This window comes from Chelonoidis abingdonii, chromosome 2 (assembly GCF_003597395.2).
Source record: "Chelonoidis abingdonii isolate Lonesome George chromosome 2, CheloAbing_2.0, whole genome shotgun sequence".
Lineage (NCBI taxonomy): Eukaryota > Metazoa > Chordata > Testudines > Testudinidae > Chelonoidis > Chelonoidis abingdonii.
In genome coordinates, this window is record NC_133770.1 from 78,307,631 (window position 1) to 78,328,674 (window position 21,044).

Below are 21,044 nucleotides of genomic sequence, written 5' to 3' on the forward strand. Positions count from 1 at the left end.
TCACTTGGTCATTTCCTTAGTTTTTAAGCTTTCAGTTTGTGACTTTAATGTTACATTGACGTACGGTTTTGTATTTTTGTTTTGTTTGTTTATCCCCATTTTGATTTTACTGATGTTTTTAAAAAAGATAAAAGAAAAAGTCCATACTTGTTAGGCTTGAAGAGCTTATAACTTTCCTGGAAAACAGGTTCCTTTCTGCAGAAACGTAGAGTTAGATAATAGCTAGTTCTTGTGCTACTATGTAAGGGGGAGGGTGTAAGGAGTCACCTTCCCTTTGCCTGACCTACATAAGGGCTGTCCTGAATTGTAGCCTGTTCTGTTCCTGAGAGTATCTCACTGAAAAAGGTAGCGACGGGAGCCAGTGCTACATCCATGTATGCAGCAGACATGAGCATTCGAATTGGGAAGAGTAAACTGCACGTTTTAAAGGTCTGTGGTGCATTATTCTTCCACTCCCTGAGCATTTGGGGAGCTCTGGGAGAGGCAGAAATTCTATCTCCCTGAAGTAGAAATCTGCGCAGCTGTGTATGTTTCTTTGCAAAAAAACAACACTTGTCCTGTGGCCTGTTTGTGTGCTGGGTCCATTCAACTCCCCCGCCCACCCACCAACAGCAGGATTTTTGCTAAATACTATAGTTTAGCCCAGGGATTTCAAACAGAATCTGAGTCTGCAGTGCAACCTGCCCATGAAGAAATGCTGAAAAAATACTACATGGACCTTTGCTGTGATACACAATTGGGAACTGACCTTATAGAGTGCTGACCATTCTCTACTCCCATTGGGCCTTTAGAACTACAATTAGTAACATAGCTCCCAGAATTAACAAAAATATTACGTAACACACCAAACGGAAATTTTTAAATGCAAGCAGATCTACTCTCATACCAATGTATGTGCAAAAATCCCAAGAGACTTAATGGGAACTGTATTTGTGCACCAATGGGAGAATACTTATATTTGGTTCCCACTTGTGAGTTAATTGTGGGTAGTCTCTTGTAATGTTTAGAGTTTTGTCTAGCTACCTGATTTGTGGGGACAATCCATAGTTTGACATAGAAGAGACATAAAATATACACCTCTACCCCGATATAACATGGTCCTCGGGAGACAAAAAATCTCACCGCGTTATAGGTGTGACCGTGTTATATCAAACTTGCTTTGGCTCCCCTTGTTCCCTGATCACCCCCTCCAGAGACCCCTGTGCCCTGACTACTCCGACCCCTATCCCCCTCTGCCCCCTGTCAGGCACTCACCTGTCAGGCAGCGGTGAAAGCAGAGCAGCCCGGCCCCAGCCTGCTCCACTCTGCCACCTCTCAGCTGCGGCGCTCTGCTTCCCGCCGTTGGTGAGTGCGGGCAGGTTGGGGAAAGGGTGCTCCTCCCCTCCCCCACTCACCTGCGCCGGGAAGTGGAGCAACGTGGCTGCATGTCACTGAGGGGTGGCTGGGGAAAGGTCCTGCACTCACCTGCCCGGCGTGAAGTGGAGCGCCACAGCTGGGAGCTGGCAGAATGGAGCTGGCTGGCACTTGGCTGCTCTACTTCCCGCCGCCAGTGAGTGCAGGGAGGTTGGGGAAAGGACACTCTCTGCACTCACTGGTGGCGGGAAGCTGAGTGACATAGCCCCAGCCTGCCCCACTCTGCCACCTCCCTGCCGCAGCGCTTGCTTCCCACCACAGGTGAATGCAGGGAGGTTGGGAAAAAGATGCCCCCTATACTCACCTGTGGCAGGAAGCGGAGTGCTGCAGCTGGGAGCTGGTGGAGTGGAGCAGGCTGGGGCCGGGCGGCTCCGCTTTCACTGCTGCTGGTGAGTGCAGGGGAGATCCCTTCCCCTAAGTCCCCTCCCCCGAGCAATACGGCTGGGGCTGGGGTGAGGGAAGCAGAGCAAGCTGCTCCTGGCCCCCCACTAATCCCCTGGGCCACTCTGGGACTGCAGGGCCCCCAAAAGTGCTCTCCCACAGCTCCTGCCCCCAGACCCTATGGGGGGGAGCCACTGACCACCCCCAAGACCCTCTGCCCCTTATCGAACCCCTCAGCCCCAGCCTGGCCCAGCACTCTTAACATGCTGCTCAGAGCAGCATGTCAGAGCTTTACCGCCCTGTATGCAAACCCGCCTTATATCGGGTTGCATTGTATCGGGGTAGTGGTGTACCTGCAGCGTTTTAAAGGCACAATGTATTTGTAGGCACAAAATGTAGCCCATTTCCTAAAACCAGAACCTAAATATTAATGGGGCAGTATTTGAAGAGGTTGTTATTTAGAAATGGTTTTGGAAAAAGCAATTGAAAATCCCCAGGCATCCCATCTGTGTTTAAAGCAACAGTAATAACAAAACTTTAAATTAGCATTGGAGATTTAAGGCATTTCAGGAAAACATTGATTAAATCTGCCAATGAAATGAATGTGTTTGGCGAGTGACCTAATTAGTGTATATTTGGTTCTTTTTCACTGCACTGCTTACTACTAATTGCTGTTCTGCTGGTCTTCTTCTGACAAGCAAGAAAAACAAGGATGAGGGATTTGTTGAGGAAACAGTGACATTCAGTTTTAATTCATTTGAACCTGCTGCCAAGCTTAATTATGGAACTGAGAAACTGAGACCAGGAGGCCCCCAGCTGTTTAGGTTATAGGAGTCATAGATGTTTAGTGTCTGCCTGTGTGTTCAAGTAGTGCTTACTGAAGCAACCCATAAACTTATGTTTGCTGATGCGTAGCAGTTTCGTCCCCCCATAGGTACAGGCTCACCGTTTGTATTCCTTAAACTTAATTATTTAGCTTTGATGGCATCAAGCCAAAGAAAATTACAGTCATTTTATTTCTCAGAGGAAAGGATTGGCAATGATTATGGATAGTATCGTCTTGTTGTTTGTGATTGCATTTACATGCTCGTAGTACATGTCATTCTATAAAACCAGGCATCCACCAATTTAGTTCTAGTGTTGGAGGAGGGCCAAAATCACTCTGGCGTAACTACACTGAAGTCAAAGAACTTAACAGGGATGAATTTGGTCCTTAGCCTTTAAGGAAACTTCTTAGTAGGTGGTTTCTTTATTTTTTAATTAGAGTATATTAAAAACAAAAATGAATGAGATTTTAAAAAACCAGTGAAAATAGATTTGTTGTGTGTGTTGCGTTATTATTGTTGCTTCATTTTTATATGATAGTAGTAGCTAGAAGTCCTAACTAATCATCAGAGCCCCATTTTACTAGGTGCTTAATAGCATAGGAAATAGAGAGCTGACTGTCCAAGTTTATGACTAGGAGCAAAAAGGTAGGGAATGGAATGTGGGGGTAAAAGAGGAAGGGTGTTTCTATAAAATATATACAGTCACTTTACTTTGTGAGTGCATGACACTAGAAAATGAAACTGTGATTACATTTATAAACAAAAGTGAAATAGACCAGCATAGTCACTGAGGCCTGGTCTACACCTAAAATTCACATCCTGAGAGATGTAGTTAGGCCAACATAAGCCCCAGTGTAGACACCAGTAGGGTCAGTATCCATCGATATAGCTACTGCCTTTTGAGGGAGTGAATTTACTACAGTGATGGAAAAACCCCTTTTGTCACTGTAGCAAATATCTACACTGTGGCATAGCTGCAGCACCATAGCTGTGCTGCTGTAGTGCTTGTAATGTAGACATACCCTACCTTTTAACAGCCAACATAAGTGGTGAGAAGGATATTAACATGTCTGCCATTATGCTGCATAGCATTGCAAACTCTGGTAGGGATGCTTGAATGCTAAAGCAACCTGGGAACATGGCTTGTAGGTGATCGCTCTTTGGATTGCTTTTCAGCCTTGCAGTTTTGCTCTGATGTTCTGTGTGGGGTGGAGGGATGCTGAGAGGTGAAGATAAGAGGAGTACTTGGAATGTGAATTTACTGGAGGGATGGAACAATAACTACTTCACAATTAAACTAACATAATTAATGAAAGTATATATAATGAACAACTGGCTCTGGCCAAAGGCATACAGTTTTTGCCTTATTGACTTTAATGGGAAGATATGGCTCTATGACCACACTCGGGTATTTTGTGACAATTAGAATAAGTGTATAGAAGCTATTCATACAATTAAACCTTGTGGACTGACTTATATCTTTTGATTGATTGACTATATTACATATACCTGCTATCTATAGTGTGTTCTCTCAACACATCCCAAACCTAGAGATGCTAATGTAAATTTACTGGTAGACCTAAATCGGATGCACACTCTTTTCTGTATAACATTGTGTAGAAAGTCTTATTAAAAATCACTTACCTTGCACATATGAATCCTGCAGTATAAACCTACGGTACTTTAAATCTCCAGTTCTGCCATTCCCAGTTTTTACAGTGTCAACATCTAAAAGATAGTTTTAGCATTTCTCCCCTGCACAAAGACATGAACATGTTGAGATAGAGAGCAAGATGCAATCTTCTATCAATAACAAGTACTCCACTGCCTCAGAATAAGTTGGTTCCCGTACTCATTCCAGGCCATCCCAATACCCAATCTGTCTAAGCTTTCATGGTGGTATCTGGCTTCCTGGTGGGCTTCAGAGTCTGTTGGCAGCTTTAGTCATGTCAGGGTGACTTGTATTGTGAGACTGTGAAGTTATGTCTGCTCTTGTTCCCTCCCAGGAACCATTCTCCATTTCCTCTCCTTGACTCTGAGTTTGTGCACTTGTATCACCCCACAAACAAAGGCTCTGTGGAAATCCAAGGAAGAACCATGTGTCTTCATGTAGTAGGCTTTCTTAGTGAGTTAGAAATATAAACTTCACAGCTACTCTGCAGAGCATTTTTGAGAGCATTGTGAAGTGCACTGCTGTGTGGAACAAGTTCATTGCCGCATAACACGCTGAGTGAAAGGGAAGAGGAGGAACCAGAGGGGAGAAAATTAGATAGTTAATTAAAAACAAAAACCAAAGTGATGATTGAATTCTGTTGCACTTTTTCATGGCAATGTTGTGGAGCATACTGTCACAATGCACCGTTGTTCCAAAGGCTTCCCTAGAGGTGTACTGATGTTCTTAATAATAATAATAAAAAAAAAAGTAAAAAGATTAGGAGAAAACAGAGAGATTCAGGAATGGAGGACGTTATTAAAGCAATGCCTCAAAATCCTTCTTTAGTTTCTTAGTGGTTTGTTTTTTTGTTTGTTTGTTTTTTTTGTAGTAACTACCTTGGCTGTTTTTGTTTCATTTTTTTAAAGCTTAAAACTTGGCAAATAAGATTTTAGTGTGAGAGAAACTTTGGGTGACAGGTTCTTTTTACATTGGACTAACCATTGCCTAGAGTGAGGCATGCACCTCAAAAGAGTCTTCAGGCTTTGGGTGGTAAGGTGTTCACATACTCTTTTTTGGCAGCGTGGGGTGGTGAACATTAATAGGGGGAAGGCGGAGGTGGTTACACATTAATAGGGGAAAGGCTGACAAAAGAAATAAAAAAACCTGATACTGCAGGAAAGCCACATATTTGTGGCTGCCTATTGTAGGGTACTTATTGACCTAGTAAATGGAGATGATGGCAGAGGAGCTGTTATGCTATAAACATGCTAGTGCTAATATTATTAAAGCTTACAGGCAATTCAGCTTAGCCCTGCATCTGCAGGGAGGTGAGCTGTGGTTGCAAACTCTCTCCAAGAAGCATATACCTGTGTTGTAACCTCTTAGCAAGATGTGGGCTGGAATATTTTCAAAGGACTGTAAGGGAGTTAAGAGCCCTGGGGTAGATTTTTAAAAGTATTGGGAGCTTTTGTAAATCTCCCTAGGTACCTGTATGTACCTATAGGCACTTCAGTATCTGAATGTAAAAGTCTGTTATTCAATAGGAGCTGATGCTTAATGCTCTTATATTTCTTTGAAACTCCCAGCCCTGGTCACCAAAGAAGAAAGGATTGCCAGGGGCTGTGTGGTGGGCAGAGGGGGAGCGAGGGAAGGGTAATAATAGGAAGTGTATTGTACAAACCAGCTGACTAATTTGATAAACAAAGCTATTGAAAATAACTGGGCTGTAAAGCAGCAATTTTAAAAGTGAAAGATTATCTCCCCATATCTAGCCTTGCTGGGTGCTCAGAGAGAGCTCCCTGAAGCAGTCCTTGATAGAGAACTAGCCATTTCTTTAAGTACCATTGATTTAAGGAAAGTGAAGATGAAAGGAATACAGACGTGGCGGCTGCTGAGTGTCAGGAGAGGAGTCGGTTAGAAGAATCTGAGAAGAGTTTGACAAAAAATGGGAGTTTGTTTACAGATATTAACGAAGACTTGTGTTTTTTTTTTAGGCTATGGTTTTGTAGATTTTGACAGTCCAGCAGCGGCACAGAAAGCGGTAGCATCTCTTAAAGCAAATGGCGTTCAGGCCCAGATGGCAAAGGTAAGCGCAAGTTTTTTTTTTTCTGCTTTCTTTCCCTGTGTTGTGGTGGTATTATTCAGTCTGTGTAGTGCAGGGGTCGGCAACCTTTCACAAGTGGTGTGCTGAGTCTTCATTTATTCACTCTAATTTAAGGTTTCGTGTGCCAGTAATACATTTAACTTTTTTAGAAAGTCTCTTTCTAGAAGACTATTATATATAACTAAACTATTGTTGTACGTAAATAAGTTTTTTAAAACGTTTAAAAAGCTTCATTTAAAATTAAATTAAAATGCCGAGCTCCTGGACAGGAGGCCAGGACCCAGGCAGTGCAAGTGCCACTGAAAATCAGCTCGCATGCCATAGGTTGCCTACCCCTGTTGTGCAAATGCCAAGAGTTGGTTTGGTTTACTTCAGTGCTTATTTGTCTGTTGGCTCATCAGTGTTCTTGAGAACTGTGTTCTGTATGGAAGTTATTTTGTGATGTTCTATATAGCCTGTTGCATTCCCTTAAGAACTTTATAAGCAAACAGAGTTTGAGTTCTATAGCAATCAGGAAGATGCCTTAATCTGTGGTGCACTGGGTAATTGCCTGTTAATATGCCTTGGAATACTCTTCATTTAATAGCCTAGTGGGTCTGTCTGGAGGAGTTAAATGACTGAATTTAATGAAAGTTTGTTGCATCTGTATTTCTTTAAAGAAGTCTGGCAACCTGGTTCAATTCCATTGACATAATTTAATAATGATTGTATCTGCAGGTCACTGGATTATGTTTTTCAGAGGTTTTGTGAGAGTCACATTTGAAATCTCCCAGCAATTTGCTTGCTTTAAGACCCAATTAGATGGGAACATGCAATTGGATGAAATACCACCTTCGGTGAATTGTCCTATATCAACATGAAGGGGGGTTGTTGTGAGGAGTTTGTGGTTTAGCATAAACTCCAACAATACCCATTCTGTATGCGTAATAATTTTTTCTTCCCTCAAGAGTAGTATTAGATACATAGTAAATACACTAGTTTTCTAGTCCCCTCAATGCATCTAACCTATTATTCATCCTCTTTCTTATTACTGCTGGTCCACCATTCAAGATTAGGCGAGATAGGGCTCTCAGAATCCTAAAAAAATAATCTCCACCGTAAATTTGAATATTCACTTTAAGGAATTTGGTGGGATTAAAACTAGGGTTGCCACCTTTCTAATTGCTGGTAATCAGGCCCCATAGCCATTGCCCTGCCTCTTCCCCAAAGCCCCACCCCTTCTGTGCCTCCTCCCTCAATGCCATGCCCTTCCCCCCTCTTCCTCCAAGGGCTCATCCCCCTCGCTTGCTCCTCTCGTCCCCTACCCCTGTCAGTCACTGGATCGTCTCCACTTCCCTCCCTCAGCTGGGCTCCCTCTGCTTCAGGGCTAGGATGGGAGCAGCTGGAGCCTTCCTGCAGGTAGGAGACGGCCCTGGCTGAGCAGGGACTGGCGTGGGTTAATGACTCAGTACCTCTCCCCACCCCACGGTAACCGGACTTTTGATGTCTAGTCAGTACATCTGACTGGACGCTGTCAGGTCCCCTTATCGACTGGACTTTCTGGTTTATAAAAAAAAAAAAAGGAACCTGGCAACTCTAAATGGCACCTGGACACACAAGCCCAAAACTAGACTGTCTAGGTTAAAGCCAGATGGATGGCAACCCTAATTAAAATTTTAACCTTAAATTTTACCTATACACATTATTACCATGCTAGGAGAAAAAAAAAAGAAAAAAAGCTATGCAGTATATGGGGCTCATGTACCTGCTACTGAATTGTAAACCACTGTGCCTTAAAATAACTGTTGTAAGGTTCCTTGTTGTCCTCTTTAATAGAGTCCCACAATGCAAATTGTACAGTTTTATTGGCTCTTAGTTTTTATTGACATATTGTAATAAAAATATTTGCTTAAAATAGGGAAAAAATGGCAAAATAAGGCACCTGAATGCCTACTGAGGATCCTGGGATTTTATTTCCCTGATACGCTATGTTTCCTTGTTAAGATATAGGAAATCTGAGACATTTGTTGACCCCTGAAAAGGAAACCAAAGGCAGGAGATATGTTCTGTGGTAAAGGTTTCTGAAGCTGTTTCTCGGGGATCATCCATAATGTATGTATATCTGGTGATATGAGGCAGTAGCAATCAAGTTTCATAACGAGGAGCAATAGCAGAGCTCTTGTGCTGGGATATAGCAAAGGGAAGGCATTCTTAAAATGCAAATGCTCGTGTCAGTGCGGTACAATATTACATTTCTTTAGACTATGTTGCAAAGCCAAGGGATTTGAGGTGGCAGCGTTGCACCAAAGGCCGAGATTTGTATGCTGGGATATCTGTGGCTGGAGTGGTGTGTTTTGCTTTCCTGGTTTTGTGGAGACTGCTACATACCTCTTTGTGTGTATTGGGCTTATTGTATTTTTAATAGTTAGCCAAGGTGCCCAGAGTCCTGGAATAGGCTTTTTAAATATTTTGTAGAAGTCAAAGTAAATATACAACTGAATGTTTCTCCTACTAGAAAAAATCAGCATTTTTAGAAAACTGGGGTTTAAAGGAAAATCAGCTGACTTTATACAAAGTGGTACATCATACAATAGAACCTCAGAGTTACAAACACTAGAGTTACAAACTGACCAGTCAACTACACACCTCATTTGCAACCAGAAGTACAGAATCAGGCAGCAGCAGAGATCAAAAAGGAAAAAAAAAGGCAAATACAGTACAATACTATGTTAAATTAAAACTATTAAAAAAAAATGGAACGTTAAAAAAAAGATTTGAAAAGGTAAGGAAACTGTTTCTGTGCTACTTTCATTTAAATTAAGATGGTTAAAACAGCATTTTTCTTCTGCAGGGTAAAGTTTCAAAGCTGCATTAAGTCAGTGTTCAGTTGTAAACTTCTGAAAGAACAACCATAACGTTTTTTCAGAGTTACAAACATCTCAGAGTTACAAACAACCTCCATTCCCGAGGTGTTCATAACTCTGAGGTTCTACTGTATTAGTGAAAAATCAGGAGCCTGGGAAAGGAAACCCTGCCTGGAGAAGCATGCTAGGGCTTGCAGATGTTAGACGCCAATTTGCCTGACAAACTGAAAGAGAATATTATCTGCCAATCTTTGGGACTGGAAGAAGTTGGAACAAAGATACAAGAGAAGAATTTAACCTCCGATAATGGAGACTCTGATCCAGGAAGTCTGTCTGTGACCTTCATTGAACAGTGGACATTGACCCCCAAATAATACCAAAATAAAATGTCAAAGAAATTATCAAAACCTTTTGTGTGCAGTATTTATTCATCAGGATGCCAAATGCCATATAGAAGTGGGGCGAAACTCGCCCCTATGGAGAGGGCCAGCATCTGGCTGCTCCACCACTTAAGTCCTACCTAGTCCTATTCTGAAGGTTTAAATGAGACTTAAGTAAGGAGTGCCTATGCTGGCCCTCTATAGGGATGAATTTCGCTCACAGTGAATAAACATACACTGAAACTTCGAGTGTAGCATATATTATTTCACTCTTATTGGAGATAAATCTGATTCAGTGTCAAGACTGTAAAAGAGATTCTCTATAGTTTTTTTTTCCTGAGGGAAATCCAGAAAATCTTATTTGGAAAACAAAATGCAGTTTCTAGGGATTGAGTCATCTGTATCAGTTCAGTCAAATATGGCAATTATTCATCCTACTGATATATAAACAGAGCCACCTCCCTGGTTTTGACCATTTTTTTTCTTTGAGTTCTAGCATTTGGACGCCTCTTTGGCTGATTTTGTTTCAAATGGCTGCCACTGAAACACGTCAAACGCTAATGGATTGATGTTGAATATTCTCTTGCTATTGGAAAACGTATTCTAACAAGACTAACACAGCAAGGAGCCATTTCTACATTGTTTCCAATGAAGGAATTAATATCATTAAACCTGTTTTTATTTCTAAGTTTTGTTCCCTCTTGGTAAAATCCACCCTGGTGTAGAGGGGTCAGCCAGGGGCGCTCTACACAGCCTCTCTGCTAAGGAGGGGATTGCGCTAAGAAAGGGGCCAATATTATATCTGCTGGATTTCAGCTGGAAGCACAGTGCTACAGTCCAGTGAAACACAGAAATCCCTCCAAGGGTTCTGTCCCGAATATTAAGTACATTTGCCAAGTAAACATGTTTTACTAATGCTGCTACGCCTAGTACAGTGATGTAGTTTTTTATATTTAATTGGAGAGGTATTTTTTTCCTCTCTTTTCCTTCATGTATATTTTGTACATTTTAAAAAATTCCATGATTGCTCTCAGTGCATACTGTGACGGGTTCAGTCCCAGAGACCCCTGTGGGACTGTCACCTGATGTGCTGAGATTACCTCTGAGCCCGTTTTCCTTGTCAGCTTGGGACTCCAGAATCCTGTCTTGTTGAGCCAGACATACTAACCTGCTGCAACACAGACCCAGGGTCTGGGCCACCCCCCCAAAGCTGCATGCTTTAAGTGAAATTGGCTCTGCAGGTTTCCTGCCTCCACCATCCAGACACCGAGGTCCCAATGGGATCCAAACCCCAAATAAATCTGTTTTACACATGTCCCTGTGAGACTTCATCCTTCTTTACCCACGGGCTGGCCCACACATACACAGGAAGGCTTGTAGGTAAATAAACCATTTACAACCAATTGTCCTAGTCAATGGGAGCCGTCAAGATTCTAAACCACCATTAATGGCCCACAGTTTGCATAATTACAATAGGGCCTCAGATTTATACTTCATATTTCTAGCTTCAGATACAAGCATGATACATGCATACAAATAGGATGAACACACTAGGTAGATTATAAACTTTGTAATGATACCTTACAAGAGAACTTTTACATAAAGCATATTTCATTTACCTCATATTCGCATTCATAAGCATATTATCATAAAGCATATGGAGTTCAACATCACACATACCATAAATATCAGCAAATATATTGTAGTTGAAGAAATGCTTAAGCAGAGAATGGCCTATGTGCCTGGGCCGTATAAAACCAAGGAACATGCTATGAGAAGTCTAGCGTAATAATTCTAGTGTAATACCTCTGAAGCACCTGGCATTGGCCACTGTCGGAAGACCAGACCGTGGGCTAGATGGACCATTGGTCTGACGCAGCATGGCTGTTGTTATGTACACAGACAGATGTTTATACTTGCATAGAGTTGGTGGGATTCCATTGCAGTTGTCAGAGAGGATTAGGGCCTGGATCTATACCAAATATCAGCCAAAGGGATAACTCTCTTTGGAGTTAGCAAAGTTTTTTAAAATATTATTTTTTGGGAGATTCAATCTGCCTCTCTCTACAGGATAGGCTAATTATTACCACTACCAAAAATATAATAATCATGTTTAATCTAATAAAGTAAACTAGCCACTAATTCACACACCAGTAACTGTGCTAAATAGACCTCTCTGTCTGCATGGCTGGCAGAGGTGTCGAGAATCTTTCATAGGCCTGGTCTACACTGCGCGTTTAAACTGAATTTAGCAGCATTAAACCGAATTAACCCTGCACCCGTCCACACAACGAAGCCCTTTATATCAATATAAAGGGCTCTTTAAACCGATTTCTGTACTCCTCCACGACGAGGGGAGTAGCACTGAAATAGGTATTGCCATGTTGGATTAGGGTTAGTGTAGCTGCAATTCGACGGTATTGGCCTCCGGACGGTATCCCACAGTGCACCATTGTGACCGCTCTGGAAAGCAATCTGAACTCAGATGCACTGGCCAGGTTAACAGGAAAAACCCCGCGAACTTTTGAATTTCTTTTCCTGTTTGCTCAGTGTGGAGCTCTGATCAGTATGGGTGGCGATGCAGTCCCAAATCCAAAAAGAGCTCCAGCATGGATCGTACGAGAGATACTAGATCTGGTCGCTGTATGGGGAGACAAATCTGTTCTATCAGATCTCCGTTACAGAAGACAAAATGACAAAGCATTTGAAAAAATCTCCAGGCTATGATAGACAGAGGCCACAGCAGGGACTCAGTACAGTGTTGCGTGACAAGCGTAACGGAAAGCCAAAGAATCAAATGGATGCTCATGGAGGGAGGGAGGGGAGACTGAAGACTCCAGCTATCCCACAGTTCCCCAGTCTCCAAAAAGCATTTGCATTCTTGGCTGAGCTCCCAGTGCCTGAAGGGTCAAAAATATTGTCCAGGGTGGTTCAGGATATATCTCGTCAATTTACCCTCCCCCTCCCCCCGTGAAAGAAAAGGAGGAAAAAATTGTTTCTCGCCTTTTTTCAATGTCACCGTATGTCTACTGCATTCTGCTGGTAGATGCGGAGCTGAACAGCAGCATTCCCTCCCCTTCCTTTCCTGATGGCAGGCGGTACAAAATGGTGGAAAACTGTCCTCATCATCCCGTGAGTGCTCCTGGCTGGCCTTGGTGAGGTTCGCTCGGGGGTGCCTGGGTAAAAATAGGAATTACTCCTGGTCATTCCTCGCAGATGGTACAAAAGGCTTGGTAACCGTCCTCATCATAGCAGCTGGAGGCTGAGCTCCATCAGCCCCCCGGTCCCCTTTCATGTCTAAAGAAAAGATTCTGTACTGCCTGGACTATCATAGCAGCGGGAAGCTGCGTTCCTCTCCCCCGCACCCTTTAATGTCCTGCCTGGACTATCATAGCACATGATGCTGCCTCCCCTTCATTATCTCGCTAAAAAGTCAGTGTTTCTTATTCCTGCATTCTTTATTACTTCATCATACAAATGGGGGGACACTGCCACGGTAGCCCAGGAGGGTTGGAGGAGGAGGGAAGCAACGGGTGGGGTTGTTGCAGGGGCACCCCCTAGAATGGATGCAACGCTCATCATTTCTGTGGGACTCTGGGCTCTGACATGGAGCGGCTGTGCTCTCTGGTTCTCTAGTACATTTGCCCCATTTCAGCCAGGACTGACTCTATTTTTAGACAAACATAAAGAAGGGAATGACCCGGGGGGTCATTCCCATTTTTGTCCATGCGCCCCGGCCGACATCAGCGAGGCCAGCAGCAGCACCCATGACAGCAGCAGACGGTTACAAAGGATTGTAACTATCATCACCAATTTCCAAATGCAAAATGGTTGCAAAATGACTGATAACCATCATCTCATTCGCCAATTTACAATGGCAGACGGTGTGTGTAATAGGGATGGTAACGTCTCTGCTACCTGCAAAGGCAATAGAATGCTGCGTGTGTAGCACTGCAGTACCGCCTCTGTCAGCAGCATCCAGTAACATATGGTGGCAGTGACAAAAGGCAAAACAGGCTCCATGGCTGCCATGCTATGGTGTCTGCCAGGGCCAATCCAGGGGCATGAAATGATTGTCTGCCATTGCTTTCACGGAGGAAGGTGTTGAGTGACGACATTTACCAGAATCACCACGACACTATTTTTGCTACTCAGCATTGGGATCTCAACCCAGAATTCCAGTGGGCGGGGAAGACTGCAGGAACTATGGGATAGCTACAGGATAACTACCCACAGTGCAACGCTCGGGAAATCGACGCTAGCCTCAGTACATGAACGCACATCGCCGAATTAATGTGCTTAGTGTGGCTGCGTGCACTTGACTTTATACAATCTGTTTTAAAAAACCGGTTTCTGTAAAATCAGAATAATCCCGTAGTGTAGACATACCCATAGTGGGACAGGGAAATTTCAAAAGATGAGGACTTACCTCCATGATCTCGCTCCTTTCCCATAATTCTGCAGAAGCTGGAGATGTTGAGGCCAGGGTATGACTACTGTCGGCACTGCAAGAGGTATAGGAGCTAGGCTTGTCCAACTGGAGGGCACCATGTAGAGACGAGAACCTTCATGGAGATTCAGAGCCTTTGCAGATCTGTTAGTTTCAGGGATTGACCAAACTCCTCTCCCAAGGGACCAGCAAAAATGAAACTCTGCAAGGAAAATCTTACAGAATTTCCATCTCTTGTGGGGGTTACAGTAAGTGCTCCTGGTCCGGATGTGGATCAGACACCAATTAAGTCTGTTAGTTGCCTTCCTTCCTATAGCTCTCTTCCTTTTTTGTGAATTCATCTTTCTATCATTTCTCTTTCTAACCTGTGCTGAAGAAGTATTATCTCTGTGCACTACGTGCTGTGATATATATTTGTACATAGCTAAAGGTTTTTAATTCTCTTTATTTTATTGTGTAAAAAGTTTAATAGACCTTTGTTTCTTTTTAAATGCAGCATAGCACATGAATGGACCTTCTGATATTCAGAATCCAACAGGTGGTTGCTTTATTTCATTAATGATTGAAATTTTCAGCCAATCAAACTCCTGCATGTTGGTTCTCTTCGTATTTGGAAAATATTTGTGAATATCAGCTATGTTAACCGTCAACTTTGCTTCTTTTTTCTGATATCAAAGCAGGATGCTACGACTTGAATGTCAACATTGAAATTGTCAAGCTTGATTTTAACCCCATTCTTTAATTATCTGAAAAAAATTTCAAGCAACATCTTCTATGAAGTTAAATATTTGGATTGGCTCCTGCAAAATGATTTTCATCACTTACTGCTAGGGCACCAACCAGTGACTCCCTGAAAACTCCAGTGTATTCAGCAACATGGGAATAGCTAGGAACTCCGTTGTAAGGAAATTGGCTGCATTCCACAGCATTTCATGAAGAACTCCACACATCCATTATCGGGTTGGTTGTTCACCAGTTGCCAGCAAAGTTTCACACTACAGGATGCAAGTGTTCTGCAGTGTCAAACAGTACTATTTATCTTGCAAAAATGTTAACTATCTTACCCAGTACTTATGCACAGTATGTATCCACTGCTGACCTGAATCAATAACAATTCACAATTAAATTACAATGAAATATAATAGCTGCATTTCCTGCAAGAGGAAAGTGTGTGGTTCAGATTTATAAATTGAAGGTCTTGGGCTCTCCCTCCCTTTTGCCGCTTGCTTTCTTATACTGACTCTACCAGGCCACAGGGTTCTTCAGCAACTATGAGCTCTGCTACGGTGTCTTACGATTCAGTTGTTAGTACTCCCAGAGATTCAGTCCTCTCCCCCATTTACTTGTGTCCTGGGTTTGCATTACACTGACCTTTCCTAGGCTAATGGGGAATCACAGCACTGATTCTTCTCCAAGACAGACAAACACCAGAGCCAGTCCTTAAGGGCTGCTATTGAACATTTTTTTTCTATTTGTTGTTTCAAAGGGAGCTATTGAGGAGGAGAAGGATATTGCAAGGAAGCAAAATGTTTTCTTTCTCTCTGCCTTCATTATAAACAGAGGCAGCTCTAGCTTTTCTGCCGCCCCAAGCATGTCAGGCAGGCTGCCTTTGGCTGCGTGCTTGCAGGAGGTCCCCACTCCCATGGATTCAGTGGCATGCCTGCAGGAGGTCCCTGGTCCCGTGGCTTCGGTGTACCTGCCACTGAATTGCTGCTGAACCCGTGGGACCGGCGGACCTCCCGCAGACACACCACTGAAAGCAGCCTGACTGCTGCCCTCACAGGAACCATCAGGGCGCCCCCCACAGCTTGCCGCTCCAGGCATGCACTTCCAGCGCTGGTGCCTGGAGCCCCTACTGATTACAAAGGATGGTGGGGAGATATTATACCTACCCCAAAACTAAATCTTTTCTTAAGCTGAGACACTGTCAGAGGTTCAAATGAGGGAGATTATGGAACAAACTACTAATTTAGATATCAGCAAGTTGCCAGGATCAGATGAGTTACCTACATTTCCTCTAGGAAATTAAGAATGAAGTAGTTGAGCCAGCTTATTAAAAGCACCTACTGTAATAGATATGGGATAGCAGGGATACTGGATTAAAGCAGAAGGATGACTAGTCTAGTCTGGAATGTCTTAGGTTCTTATCTGAAAGCTGTTGGATAACCAGTCTTCTTCCTGTTCAGAGAGAAACCAGCCATCTCAGTGAACAGTAGAGCCAAGGAAATTAATTGATATGGAGATCAAAATGCTCTCTCACCCTTCTAGGTGTTTCTCCCACAAGCACTCAGGGTAACGTGAAGGGAAGCTTGTATTGCCATTGTTTATGTTGTACTTGGATAGTGGATAATTAGGGATTTATGATGGAATTTTCAAACGCACTCAGCATTGGCCTACATCTGGTCTCACTGAAGTGAATGGAAGTTTCATCATTGCCTATTGGAATAGAATTGGGCTAGTACTGTCTCTTTGAAAACCCCATCCTAAGTCTCCAGGTATCTCAGTTCAACACTTTTTGCAATTACTAAGTTCACTTAAAAAACGCCCCAACCTTACAGCATATACGAGTTTTCCAACTTGTAATGTTCAATCTCTTGCTATTGCTTCAAACAGATTTTTCCACAGTCCTCTGCTTTTGATGTAAAGTGTTTAACTTGTTTTCTAGATTGACTTGATTTTTTTCATAATGTAACTTTTTCTAAGATTAAAATATTCATCTGCTTTAGAAGATTGCAGTATAAGTACACAGTAAATATATCCCCCTCAACACTTTTCACCTGTGAATAGACAGCCCTTTGCAGAACAGATGCAGATTAGTGAAAAGTTTAGCTTACTACTGTTGCTATGGAGTGAAGTAAATTTATGGGTTGGTTTATGTGTTATGAACTTCAGCCAAACAGGAATTGGCTTGTTTTTCATAAATACACACTGTGCCTGATGCTCCGCCCACTTGCACAAGTTTAAATCTGGACTAACACTACTGAAATCAGCAGTTTCAATCAGTTTTATGCAGTTGAAGCAGTTTTATGCACTCTTTGCAAACACTTTACATTTGAAAACAGGAAATCTGAGTGCGGTAAATGAGTTAAACACTGGAGTCTGATTCCCTTTTTCCTCCATACTCAGGAAACTCCAAATGCCCTATGCAGGAGTTATCCAACCACAAATATGCAGCTTGAGAATGTGTTGCTCAAATGGAGAGAACTGTGTCGCAGATTCAGCAAGCAGACCTTACTCATCCTGAAAAATCAAGAACACCAAAAGAAAACGGCAAAAACATGGTTTTGAAAAAATATTATTTTGATGTGCAAGTGATAGGGAAGCATTTTCTTTAGTGCTATATTGTTTTAGCACTTTAGTGGGGCATTGATTGGGTTCTTCTGTAGCATAGCACAAGGGTGATACTTCTGTAAGGCGAGGGAAAAAATCAGTGTATATAGCACGTTTGCTCAGTGTAAGGCAATGACTCCTATGAATACTAGTGGAGGCTATGTGCATGTATTTAGAGGAAGAAATATGCCACTTAGCCTGTGTTGGATACACAGATTTGACAAGCTAATATGATTTACATAAAAATCAGGTTTTGTTTCAGATTTCTTTTCATTTAGAAACATGGGGCCAGAATCAGATCTCCTGTAAATCTCAGTGATGTTCCTTTTGATTTGGTTTGAATCTCTAGGGTTGTGGCTCATTACATCCACAAATACACACAGGTGTAGGCCTTCATGTAAACAGATGCACAAGTTCTCCACACAGACATTCTTCCATGCACGTGTGCACCCCACACAAGCCTGCAAATGTTATGTTGACAAATACCCTGCTTTGTTGTTTCCTTATTTTTAAAAATCCCCACACAACGTCTGAATGGTTTGCCTGTGATTTTAATACAGATAGAATAGACGCAATTTTGTTCACCAGTGAAATTACTATTTTTTCTTATTGAAAAAACCTATATTTTCCCATAGCATACTTCTATAAAATTAGACATTCATTGTGATACATGGCAACAAACTGTGTCAAGATAGAAAATAATTATCACTTCAGTCCTTGGCCATTCCCTTTGGAGCACTGAACTCACAAAGTAGGTCAGAATTCATAACTATAAATGGCCAAATTCGAATCTCAGCTACATCAGTGTAACTTTACTGAAATGCAAAGGGTTGCACAAGTATAAGTGAGAAGAACTTTTAACCAGGGTAACATTTAAAAAAATGTGTGGGCTTACTTATTTTTAAGTTTGGGAACGGGTAAGTAATATATAGAAAACGTGGTTAAGTCTGTTCCTAATATGGGAATGTGGTCTCCTACTCACAAACACGCACATTCTGTTTCTTTGTCACCACGTGTACCTTTATTCCTCAGTTTCCCAACATGGCAGGACATAGCATAGATAGGCTCCACCTGCTGTACTTCACTCAGCTTTCTCTCCTTTCACAATTTACTTTCTGTTTACTTCCTGTTCTTTGCAGTTATATATCCTGCCAGTTACTGAGCCAACTGTCTCTTAAGCCCAGCAGTTACCACCCACGTGTCAGTAATTTCCCCAACAGAAACTGGTTAATTAAGGCCGCTCATGCTTGTAGTATTCACAGTGTTGCAGACACTTGTGTGACCAGGGTGCTTCAGTGAGCGCCCTTTCATAGTAAGATGCACCTATTATTGCACAAGAGGAGATACAGAAATCTAAATTAAAATCTTATCAAATGTAAGATGACCAAATTCAAAAACAATAAGAAACAGTGATTTTACAAAGATCCAGCCAGCAGGTGAATTGCTGAAGTGCCATAGTGGTATATCATAACTATAACAGTTATAATAGCAAGTAAAGAGATTACTGGTAGGCCTATGTGACAGATATTTTCAAGACTAGAACACAGAAGAAAATCAAACAAGGACAAGTTTCAGTCATGATTAAGGCATAGCTACTATAGGTCCATGCCTGGAACTCATTGAGTTGTATTATTACATCAGAATCCCAGCTTTCTTTTTGTTTTTTCTACGTTTCAAGCTCTCAGAGTTGTGAAGAAAAGCTTGAGAAGATGAATCAAATGCAACTAATGCAGCAATGTGTGAGGGCTTGTCTATACTTAGAAATTCACTGAAATAGCTATTCTGGAATAATCTCAGTATAAACCCCGTGGAGATACTCCAGTGGATTAAGCTAAATCAGAAAAAGGCACTCTTATTCCAGAATAAATATCCACACAAGGGTTTATACCAAAATAACTATGCTGGAATAGCTATTTTGATGCATTTTCAAGTCAAGGACTTAATCGGCAGATAGCCTGAAATATTACTTTGGAAAGGAGTAACTGCCTCATACATGTCAATGAGGTGTTCTCTCCAAAATCCACTGCTCTGGAGGCCCTGACAACAGCGCCCCAGCACAGCGTGTGGCAGGAGGAGAAGAATGCAATGGGCCTAGTCTACCCACCCACCCATGCATATATATCCTAAGTACCCGCATAAGTACTGGGGAGCCTCCACTCTACTGCTACCCTGCCTCTTTCTGGTGGGAAAGGACTCCTGCTGCTGCTCCTATTGCTCTCAAGGGGAGGAGGCCCTGCTGCTACACCTTGATGCAAATAGGGTGCCATGCTAATGCCCCTGTCTCTCCAGGAAGAGAGGTGGGCCCCTTTCCACCCTCATTTAAAGCGGGAGGCAGGTCCGCCATGTGGGGATGGAGACACAGAGGGTCCCATGTCATGGTATACTTAGGCCCTTCCATTTCCTTAATCCAACCATGATTCCAGATTGTCCCTTCAGTCTAGTCACAATGATCTATACACTGTAGGTGCACACAGCATCTTAACAGGGCGGTCCATTCCTGAGGTCATCTACTCACCATATACCCTGATGACTGTTTAAAAACTCAGCATCTACCAAGCATGACCACACTGTTTTTTTCTGAGATACCACAGTTATTTCCTATTCTAAGCATAGGAAATAACTGTGGTAACTCAGAACCTACAGTGTGATCATGCTTGCTAGATGCTGAGTTTTAATGGCAGCTACTGCTATCCAAACCCATTTCAACATCTTTGAAAACCTGGTGTTTAAATTTGGACACCCCTAAACTAACACCCAGAATTTGTGGCCACTTTTGAAAACATTGGGCTGGTCTTTAATTTTACTCCCAAAGGTAGAGATGTAACTTTAGTAAGTAGGGGAAGGGTAAATTTTCAGTAATTATAACTTTCTAATCAGCAGTGACCCAGACACTTAGCCATCTGATTTTTATCCAGCTGTCAAGAGAAATTCAATGCATGTGAATAAAAGAACGAGATTGTTTCTAATATTTGCATGTAACTTTCTAAAGCCAGAAAAAAGCAAGGAATCTCCTTTCCAGCTGCCTTGGGATGAAGACATCAGAGCTGGAAATTCTTAACTGGATTGTATCTACAAAACTGGCATGTCTTCTAGGGATTACCATTGATGTCCCTGTCTCATAGCTCCATTTTCCCATACATTTTAATAGCTAGCACTTACATGCCTGTGATGGCCTGCAGAGGAGAGAGAAGAGACCCTTGACGAATGCTTTTCTTTTTTTTCTTTTTTTCTTTTTTTCAATCCCAAGAGGCATCTCCTTTGCTATGCTTTCTAAGCAGTTAATATGAGATGCTGTGTTTCAGTGCAATAATCACTATCTGTCTGTCTGTCTTAGATTACTAGCTTGCAAGCATGATTGAAAAAAATTTGTATAATACAGAATACTTTTGGGTAGCAAAAAAATTCCACAAATAGTAACTAGTTTATAAAATATGTATTCACCTAGTTCTTTGTCCCTGGTCATCTTTTTGCCTATGTACAATGAGTTCCATCAGCAAAATCTTCAATGTGCATATGCTGATTCTAACCCTGTGGCTGGGAGGAAAATACTTTGTGATACAGCATGGCCAGAGGGCAGCATAAGAGTGTTAGCAGGGGGCCTTATTCCCTGCCAAGGGAGGAAGGTTTGCTTTAGATTAACTAGAACAGCTGTGGCCAATTAG

General features: G+C 42.3%; 1 protein-coding gene across 7 annotated transcripts in view; it reads left to right on the plus strand.

The window, feature by feature from the left end:
• Window positions 1-21,044, plus strand: part of RBMS3 (RNA binding motif single stranded interacting protein 3) — a 1,007,942-nt gene that overhangs the window by 643,183 nt on the left and 343,715 nt on the right. For all 7 annotated transcript variants that reach the window (XM_032790015.2, XM_075062478.1, XM_075062476.1 and 4 more), the window contains one exon: window positions 6,270-6,361. In XM_032790015.2, the coding sequence (XP_032645906.2) occupies window positions 6,270-6,361 (92 nt within the window). The remainder of the gene's footprint in view (window positions 1-6,269; window positions 6,362-21,044) is intronic.